This window comes from Phaethon lepturus, unplaced genomic scaffold (assembly GCF_000687285.1).
Source record: "Phaethon lepturus isolate BGI_N335 unplaced genomic scaffold, ASM68728v1 scaffold23692, whole genome shotgun sequence".
NCBI classification, from domain to species: Eukaryota; Metazoa; Chordata; class Aves; order Phaethontiformes; family Phaethontidae; genus Phaethon; species Phaethon lepturus.
This window is the reverse complement of record NW_010522949.1, coordinates 2,350-12,563: the sequence shown is the minus strand read 5'-3', so window position 1 is coordinate 12,563 and position 10,214 is coordinate 2,350. Positions and strand designations below refer to the sequence as shown.

Here is a 10,214-nt window from a genome sequence, read left to right as displayed (position 1 = left end):
AGCACCCGAGGGCCCAAGGCTGGTAGAGAAAGCTGACACGCATGCCAAGGGAGATCCGACGCACGTCCCAGCCCGAGGGTGAGGCATCCCAGCGCAGGCACCGCAGGAGCGGAGCCACACGGAACTCAGGAGGTCCCAGGAACGACAGAGCGGTGACAGCGGCGGACAGGCGTGGCCAGGCACCGGCAGGCAAACCCAGACGCGACGCACCGCGCTGCCAGCCCCGCCAGGACACCGGCGACGGTGTGGCGACGCAGGCGTCTCCACGTTCGACTGACGGGAATCCTGCTGACAGCCACGCGGGCAGCAGAAGCGAGGAAGATTTTCCGGCACCGTAGCACAGAAACACCCATCTGGACAAGTACAACGTCCCGACCCCTTTGCGGACGAGCCACCGCGGCCGATAACCACGGCAGCCATTCCGCAACACGAGTCTGGACCCAACAGCGGTGGAAATGTAAACAAGTTGGAGAAAGAGAGGCAGGAGCAAGAAAAGCAAATGCTGGTGTTGGGAAGGAAGGAGAGGAGTTACAGCACAAAGGTGATGGGTAACCTAGAGAGCTTCCAGACACCAGTCAAGGAGCAAAAAATACTCCTGTGGGCTCCTCATGGAAGGGAGAACTTGGTGCCCAGAGGGACACAAGAAACAAAGCTGCAAGCAGAGACAGGAAAGCACATTATTATTCTGTTTTAAGTGCATTTGCCCTTGGGACACCATCCCAAACCATACCTCAGACTCCCCGCTGGAGTAAGGCGATCCCACTCCAGCCACAGATGCGCTGCCTTGAGACTTACCTTGACTCCAAACCCACCAAAGCCTCGCCAAGTTATTCTACAAAACTGAAGCACAGTTTCTGTTGCATTTCTCCATTTGCTAAAGTTTATTATATTTGCAAAGAATTAAATGAATGCTTTGGCTGTTTCCAAATGAGCTGCATTGCTTTTGCAGCACTGTGAAACCCTTCTTTTTTTAAATTGCAAAAATGGCTCAATACTTTCCTCTACAACCTCCTGAGCTCCACAGCACAGAGTCTCCTGTTATTACTGATGTTAAAGGAGAGCGCAAAGTACAGATGAGAGATTCATCCTATCTGGTCTGGCTCTGGCCTCACAATAGAAATTTTGTTGGCAGAAGAGCTTACATGTGTAATACTCGGCAGAAAACTCAACTCTGATTTTGTTGTATAAACCTTTAATTTTTATTATGGTAAAAAGAGGAGGGAGAGAGGGCAGACTCCTGGGGAGATCGTATGAATTTCATGACCACCCACTTCCTGGAGGGCACTCCTTATTTTCTGCATTGCATGTAAGTACAGACTAGTCATTTAGCACACAAAGACTATTTTCTTTGCCGCGCATCAGCCAATATGGTACATGCCAACTGTGGCAAGAACAACAGATGAAAGCCACAGACACAGTGCTAAGCAACTTGTTCAGCAACGCTCAAACTCGCATGTAAACAACAAGAGATTAGAGTTGGGTTCCCAAAGCCCTCGCCAGAGAGGAATACAGGGATAGTCTCGCCCTGCTGCACTGGGATTTGCGTGTACTCTCCATTCTGGGAAGCTGACATGTAATACATTGCCACTGAATTTCTCAAATCCCAGTGGAATAAGGGATCAGGGTTAAATAGAACATTGCAAACATCCTTAATGATTTCAGAAACCTGTAAGGCCTGGGTGACTCAAACCGCAATGTTTGAGTGCAGAGCAGGAAACCAGCACAGGATCAGGGCCAAGAAAACATGCTTATGCACCTTTCAGCCCTGTGTGGCAGAAAGCCTTACCTTCCCTTAAAAGAACTGATGATTGCAAAACACTCTTTTCCCTCCAGAAAGTTACCATAAATAATAGAATAATTTTTACAGAAGTTTTCACCCAAAAGGATGCTGTAGAATTTACAAGCTTCCCTTGCTAAGCAATACAGACATGCAAATTGTCGTTTTCTCTGCTGCTGAAAGAAAAAAGCTCAAATGAAGCGTGATAGGTCTTTAATGGCACACAGCTCTCTTGCCAGATCCAGCTCCATCAGACTCACCAGTACAGCTCCAGGTTCCACCAGAGGAGTTGCCTGCTTTGGTGGTGGGAGAAGGAAATGTTCGTTTTTGACAGACAAATGCCACAGCTGACAAAAAACCCCAAACAGCTGATGAAATACGCAGGACTGAGGCTTGTTCTCCCCCGCAAACCAGGCAAAGACATTGCAACAGTACATAAATGAAGACAACATAGCGACGGATTTCTACAATATGCTGTATGCTGTCACTCCTTACCTCCTTGAAACTGGTGCTTTTCTAGTCCTTCAAAGTTGTGTCTCATTAAATTCCCTGTCACTGTTCTGTTTTAAGAATGTCCTTGTTAAAACTAAAACACCTGTAAGCCTTCCCTGGGCACTCTTGCCTTTTACTGGGAAAAAAAAACACATGAACTTGGCATTCATTCAATCTAAAGTGACAGACACTGCTGAAGAAAGTACAACAGAACTTCCCAGCCTCCTCCAGTTCAAACCTCTACCTCCCCAGCTGTAAAAATATAATAAGGAATAGCAAGAAAAAAAAAACCCCTCATAAAAGCTAAGGCTGAGTTCTTTCTGGTTATGAATTTATGGAACACTTGCTTTAGAACAAAGGTGATCAACACTCACAGTTTCTGTTGTGCTTTCCTGGATGTCCTCAAGTCAGCTGCAGATACCCCCATTAACCAGCTCAGCGCTAGACATGAGCTGCCAGTTAATTGCTGCTGCACTGACAGCCAGGGAGTTCTGACACATGAGACAGGTCCTACAGGCACACACTCTTTTTGGACAGCTGATGCGGTTCTACTTTTGGCAACAGAATATTGCATTTGTGAAAAAGACAAGGGTTTTGGCTATCTGAACCAATGTTAAGGTAGATAAAGTTTTGACCTTGAACTCCATGGCAGTGTCGACTTAAGCACGCAAGTGTGTAGGACCAGACACAGGCCAGAGACCCCAGCATCTGAAACAGCACTAGAACCCACAGCTATACATGGCAGGCAATTAGCATTTACATATTTAAGCCCCAAGACAATCCGTCACTGGCGCATCTCACCAACTAGCAAAACAGGTATTTTGCTCTTAGCCTTAGCTGGAAGCAGCCCCTGCTGCGCCGTCACACTACCTGCATGCCTCTGTCATGCCCGTCTAACTGCACTTTCAGTTTGTGAAGCTCTTCGATCTCTCGGTTGTGGCGCTCCGTTTTGTGCCGCACCAACGAGCGGTAGAAGTGAATGGTGAAGACGACAAAAATCAGACCCACTGGAACCATGATGATGGTAGAGACCAGCGCTGACTGCCAACCCGCATGGCCGCTGGGCTTCTCGACGTTGGTGGTCTCATTTTTCAGGATGGAGCCCACAGGCAGAAATTTTATCCAGCACAGAAGCACGACTTCAGCAAGGAAAAGGAGGATCCCCAAGACGGTGGAGAAGCCCCATGCCAGCTCGATGTAGGGGTGCATGCGCTCATGCGGGGACTCACTGATGGAGTTCAGGTTGTGGATGTTGCTCACTGCTTCCACGTTAGGCAGAATGCAGGTGCTGATGAGAAGGGCAAAGAGATGAACTGCCACGAGCACCGTTGTGCAGGCACTGAAAGCGATCAGCAGCATCTGGGGGTACTTGTACTGCACCTCCAGCTGCACCTCCACCATGGCAACCTGGGGGAAAGGAACAAAAAGCTTGTCAACAGCTGCTAGTTCTCCTCTTTTCAAGGCTTTCATCCAGGAAAGCGTCTTTATTCAGGAAGAGCACCTAAGGTCAAGTACGCACTCAAGTGCTTTTTAGAATGGCAGCCTAGATGGATCATTCCCGTTTCCCACGAAGACGTACACGCAGGCTGCAGCTTGGCCTTTCTGAAGGCTTACACGCATGTTTCCGCGCCGTAGTTTTCTGAAATAACAGCTCTCTCCTCGCAACCATGAGCCATGCGAACTGCATCAAACCGAACGCACAACAGAAGGAACTCATTAGACAACAAGTGGAGCTCGGAGGCAGCTGACAGCCCGCTAGCCCGCCCGCCCATCACACGTTCTCCTTCCGCTCACCACTTGCGGCTGCGGTGCAGGAAGTTTTGACTTCAGGCACATAAAGAAAAGCAAAAGCAAGCAGCTCTTCTGGCCAGCGGCCAGCAAGGTTTCACTACCCCCCATGGGAAGCACGCAAGCTACTTTACAGTTTGTTAGTCCGTAGTTAAAATAGCTGTCTTCTATTCTCGGAACATCGTACATTTGTTTTTATTACAAATATGCCCAGATACAAGTTATTTCTAGCCCCAAAACTCTCCCTTGAGAGCTAATAACTTACTGATATACTCAGCAGAAGTGGACAGCTACTGGCTTATGGGTGTGTTCAACAACTCAGATAGCAGTCTTTTTTTCCTCAAAGCAAGCTATCATATAGCAAGTCTCTAAAGCGGTCTTTGGTTTTTTTTAATCAAATAAAGCTTAACATGCAGAATAAGTGCAAGAGAGCAAGTGGCTCTTCTGAGATCAGACCTGGAGTCCTACTACAGGTCTGTTAACTGGTTTAGCATAAAAATTTGTAAAATTACTTAACCTATCTATGAAGTAAAATAGCACAAGTACTTCTGCGTGGCGTCACCCCCGAAAGGACTGCAGAAACCTTGTGCTAAGAGAAGCCACAAAAACAGTGGACAAGACTATCAAACACTCTTCTCTAGGAACTCTCTAGCAGCTCGCTTGGATCTGCAGCTGCACTTCATGATTTGTGCGGATACTAACTTGCAGCACGCAAAACTTCCGGTGATCCCAGGTGACCTGTTGCTCCGGCACGGCAGAAGTCGATGCTTGGATGCCTGCCTCAGGGCACTGCCTCTCAAGACCATCATGAGAAGGCAAAGTTGGAAGAAGCAGCTTGATTCTGGGGCATAGATGGATTTTGCAAAACAGACACATCATTACTTTATCTAGACTTAGCAGGAGACCACCGCTGGGCAGCCGTTTCAGGCTCTGTATAACGATTTGCACCATCCGCTCTGGCAGTCGTTGTTAATAATATTATTTAGGCACTGGAAGATCAGAGGTACACTCATGTTCTCCCTGTGGGTAACCCTGAAAAGGATTAAAGGGGATGGAAGAAAGTGCCTATGTTGGCATGACTGCTGCCTTACCTGCATTTCCTTTGAAACCATCAGCAGCCTGAATGAGAGGATCACAGTCAAGTCTGAACACATTTAAGTAGCAACCAAGACATAACGTGTCTATTTGGGGCAGCAAATGGTCAACCTCTACAAGTCCCAGATTTTATACCTACGTCCACTATTAGGATATTAGAGACACCAAAAATATTGTGGCAGTTCTTGGACATCCCCAGCCTTTTGTTTTGTTCATGACCATATGGGTTTTTTACTTTTTTGTTTGGTTGGTTTTTTAGAGGTTCCTGTTTGCAGTTTATAGTAGTTCTGATTGAATAGCAGAGAAAATAATAACGCAGGATTGGCTTCACCATCTATTGCAAGGTTCATTTAATCAACACACATGCCGCACTGCCTTGCATATGTTCTCTTTGCTGATCCTCCTATATTGATTCCAGGAGGAGATCAAACTTACTCTCTGCTGCACCGCTCTGTACAACGCATTTGTGCAGTGCTGTGATCGTCAGTCACACCCTATCAGCCAGGAAAAGCTGCAGGTATATTGTTCGTGATTGGGTGCTGTAATACCCAGAGACATAGTATTCAGCAAGCTGAATAGGAATTGTACCTGCATGCTCAATTTATAACTTTATATTAAAGCTGAAAGCCTGGCTGATGTCAACATATCAATTTCTACTTGTTATCCTTCGCATGAGCAGCACTTTTCAGCTAATTGGATGTTTTGTCCCAGACGAACCTATTCCCTAGGGCTAGCTTCGGCTGTGCAATGTGATGAATTTTTAACACTGACTGATGGCTCAGTAAGAGGTATTTCAGGGAAAAACATCAACAATCCAGATAGGGCAGCAAGGCAGAAAAACAGTTCATTTAACCCGAACAAGTAGTGGAAAGGTGAGTGAGCTCTTACTGCTTTACCCCTTACAGACTATCATGTCATTCTCTGACCGGGATAAAAGAAAGAGGACAAGCTGACATAACCCATTTAAAAATCATTAAATATGCTGCTTAGTCTGTAAAACTATTAATATGTCATGTTTGATAGAATTATACTCTTCCATGATAACAGCCCTCTTTATTGTAACCTCTTCCCAGAAGCCAAGGTGTCAAGGGCTTGACTTTGCAAAGCACTGAGCACTCTGCCGAGCCACAAAGCATCTCAGCATAGGCTTAATTTTAAGCTTGAGAGTTGCCCTGTGGAACTCCACACTCAGCGGTTTGCTAAAGGTCCAAGTACTCGGAACATCTTAGAATTAAACTGCAATTAAATGGCATGCAGTTATGTTCTTTTTAGACCAGTATAGCCCAGATTGTCCACAACAAAGATGATGCTCCTCTTGAGAAATTTAGACCAGGATAGATAGTATCAGGCAAAAGGATGACAAATGGCTTAACATAAACCATGTTACATTCACACAGATGGTTTGGCAGCTGCTAAAAACAATCACTCCAGTAGATCTGTTGGATTTTTTTTTTTTAATCAAATACATATCCTGTAGCAATTGGACAAGTACCAAGAAGACTGACTAGCAGTATTATTTCCATGAGGGAAATGATTAAGGAGGCTTCCTAAGCTCCCTCTAAATGTCCTTCGTCTGCAGTCTCCCTGGGGCAGCCCTGCAGCCCACCTCCAAACAGACCTGGAACTGGAAAGGACTCACACCCTCCCGATCTGCCCAACTCTGCCAGAAATACCAGAGATAGCATCGAGCAAGGAGGAAGGTTCACATTATTCTGCAGCCTGTCCAGAAGGAGCTGGATCAAAGCCACCGCCTGTTGATTAAATATCCATCAGCTCGTAATAATTTTCAGCCAACATGGAACTGGCTTGAATCAAACACACTGACAGGGAAGTAAATAAAGCAACAGCCAAGCCCTGTATGACATTTGTTTACATAGTTAAATGCACAGAGGGCTTCAGGGAAACTATTTAACTCTAAATAAGTTCTCTACTTTCATCAATAGCCAAATAAATGCTCTTATTAGAAAGTAAACGTCCGTGTACCAAAAACCTGCCTGCCAAATCACCAGCAGAGAAATAACTTTTTAGGGAAAGATACCTCCACTTTCACTGGAAGGTCCAGTACGATCAGCTGGGAAAAGGCTTGCTAATAAAGAGAATTCCTTATTGCAGAAATTTTTATTTCTGACAACATAATAAGTACACCTGAAATCAGTAGTTAAGCTGGTGATTATAATTAACACTACTTATACCTATGTGTTTATTTGACTCGCATTTTAAACAGTTTAAAGAGTATAAAAGTCAAATGGTTAAAAAAGAAACCTACAGGAAAGAAATCTACAGGAGAGCACTCAACTTTCTCAAAACGAGGAGGTACCTTCTGCCATTTCAGCACACAAGCTGGGTTAGAAACAACATATGCCGCGTGGAAAGTTTTTATGAGCATTGCTTGCACGCAGCCAGCGAGCGGAGAGGAATCGCAAAGCGACCAAGCACCCTCTCTCCCCTGCAGCCTGCTCCCACTTAACTCCCCGCTTGCACGTTTCCAACTTCATGCTGGGTGACAAACTTTGTCATCCCAGACTGTTGTAATGTTACAGATGATTCACGTTCTGGGGGGGCTGGGGGAGGAAAAAGCAGCAGAAGCAGTTAAAATAAAACAAGGAAAGCTATCTGGAAAGTTCCCGAGATCTGTCTTCCCCCCAGCTTCTGAGCTGCACGATGCCACATCTTCACATCACGTCCCACTCACCAGGCATTGCCCTCTGCCTCTCTGCATTCAGCTGACAGACCTCAGGAACAAGCAGACCTGCCCATTTCCTGAGCAGAAAACCTCCCCCAAACAGGTTTCAATTCTCACTCCCGATAAGCAAGAACCAGAGGGAAATGAAGACGCTCACACCAACAAAGCATGGCCGTGTTTTGCTAACACCACATCTCGGACAGGTCTGAACACTGAGCTGCTGTCTCAGTCTCGCGCTTCCTGACATGGTTTTGACCTATGCAGATAGCTTCAAGATAACACCCAAGCGCTGCACGGATGCAAGGAAGTACCAGGGATTATTCCCAATAGGCAGCACTGACAAAAATACACCAGGTTTGGCTCCCTTCAGGCTACAGAGTCCTCTGACACCAGGTCCGAGGCTGCAGGGCCTCTTCTCACACCTCAGCGTATAACACGATCTCCCTGATCACGCTATGCAAACTTCGCTCTGGCAGACTGTGACCCAACCTCCATCTTATTTTAGACACCATGACCTGAAAAAACACATACAGAAATTAAGATAATGTTCAGGACCACGGCAACCCCAGGGGCCGGGAGGAGCTCCACGCCCGAGTGCAACCTCATGCGAAAGCACCCAGTGACGAATGGCCTCGGGACCAAAGGAGAGCCCAGGTCCTGTATTGTTTAGCAACGCTGGGGGGGCACTTTGGATCACTTGCAGGTAGGAGATTAGTATTTTTAAAGGGTGGACTTGGAAGCGTGTGGGTAGACTGTCAGGCAGCTCATGTATCCATGCTGCCTTGAGAAAGCCAGCCTCAAACTTTGCAGCAGCAGCCAAGCAGAAGCCCCCAGGCAGATGCCTCCTGCCTCTTCAGGAAACAACAGTACGTCCTGATTCTTCACAGGAGGAAAACACTGATTAATAGGTCATTTTAGAGAACCAAAACCTTCACAATCCAGAGAGTGTTGCTACAAAGTACACATACCATTGCAAATCCAGAGAGCAGAGCAGAGGTCCTGCTGGAAGCTTTCAGTTTGGCCCGGCTCAGGTACAATTTTCTCCATGAAAGGGCTTGAACAGAGTGGTGGTTTGATGTGACCAGTTCCAGATAGCTGCGCCGGACCCAGTCCCGATAATCCATGCCTTTTGTGCCAGGTTCAGAGCAGCAAGCAGGAGTGGAAGGATCCACCGGAACGTTTAATTCAGAACTCATGATGAGAGAAATGCTGAGGGGACAAAATAGTCACGTTCAAAAGGAGGTAACAGACAGGACAAGCATCAACTACTGGAAAAGCTACATTTAAACAAAGTTGTCCTCAGTCAGTAGAAAAATGATGGAGCAAATAGCATCACACTTGGGAGGCCCAGAACAGAGAGAGGACCATCCGTAATTGCTAAAAAACAGCCAGGAGAACTAGGAAAGGTCACAACAGTAAACCTGGGAACCACTCCAGTAGGAATTCAGGAAGGCTGCAGAGCATCTAGCTTTTCATTTCAAAGCTGGCATCTCAACTTTCCCCTTTAAATCCTTCTTGCTAATAAAAAAAAAAGTTGTATATAAAGACACGTTGGAAATAGTGCCCGCATCTTATCGTTTTGTCATAAGCTGACTGTATTTCACAGTGCATCATGGACTGGCCCCAAATGCAGCTCCTTAGAGCACCAAAGTAACGCCAGCTAGCATGTTCAGGGAGTCACTTTTTGCTCTTTCTTTGGAAACCAGTTTTTTTTCAGTTAAACCACTGCTCATCATAGCTCGGTTCAGATGGGCATAGTTCTTCCCCAAGATTTCCCCAACAGTCATAGAGCTGAATGCTGTGTAGGGTTAACAACTGAACTTCCCAAGCTTCTGCAGTGGGAAGTTAAATTTCCTGAATTGCTCATGCTCCACTTACCAGCCACATCTGATCAAGAATCCTCTTCCCTTACTTCTCAACTCCAACAAACATCTGAAACTACATGTTTAACTCGGCCTTCCAAAGAACGGGAACCACAATTCTCTGATTAATCCCCATACTTCCAACTCTGCCGCCGACCAGCACGGTGGTGGCAGGTAGCAACACCAGAGCTGCACCACACAAGACCCTTCTGGTGATAAATACTTGCTAGCTCCTGGGAGGAGATGTATGCCCAGAATCACACACGGTGTGGTACTAATTAGTCCCAGCGCCACACCTCAAGGTCACAGGCACCTTGCTGTTCGTTTGAGAGGAGCCCCAGCCCTGCCCACACCCCACCCCGCTCCACCCAGCTCTCCATGGGTGCAGGCCACACGGTGACAGCTAATAAATCCTCGTTTGCTGTGAGATTTGAGGAAGTGGCAAAGACAGAAAGGACACCAACTGCCCACAACTCCGAATGCTATTACTAAAAAGGAATAAAGCTGTTCCAGGCAC

The 10,214-nt window shown here is 46.5% G+C and overlaps 1 protein-coding gene across 1 annotated transcript; it reads right to left on the bottom strand.

Annotated features, from left to right (window-relative positions):
• Positions 1 to 3,130: 3,130 nt before the first annotated feature.
• On the bottom strand, positions 3,131 to 9,031 carry ORAI2 (ORAI calcium release-activated calcium modulator 2). Its single transcript, XM_010281992.1, has 2 exons — positions 8,804 to 9,031; positions 3,131 to 3,676 (listed from the first exon to the last, which is right to left on the bottom strand). Exons 1-2 carry the CDS (start codon positions 9,029 to 9,031, stop codon positions 3,131 to 3,133), a joined length of 774 nt encoding a protein of 257 aa, XP_010280294.1.
• Positions 9,032 to 10,214: the final 1,183 nt, after the last annotated feature.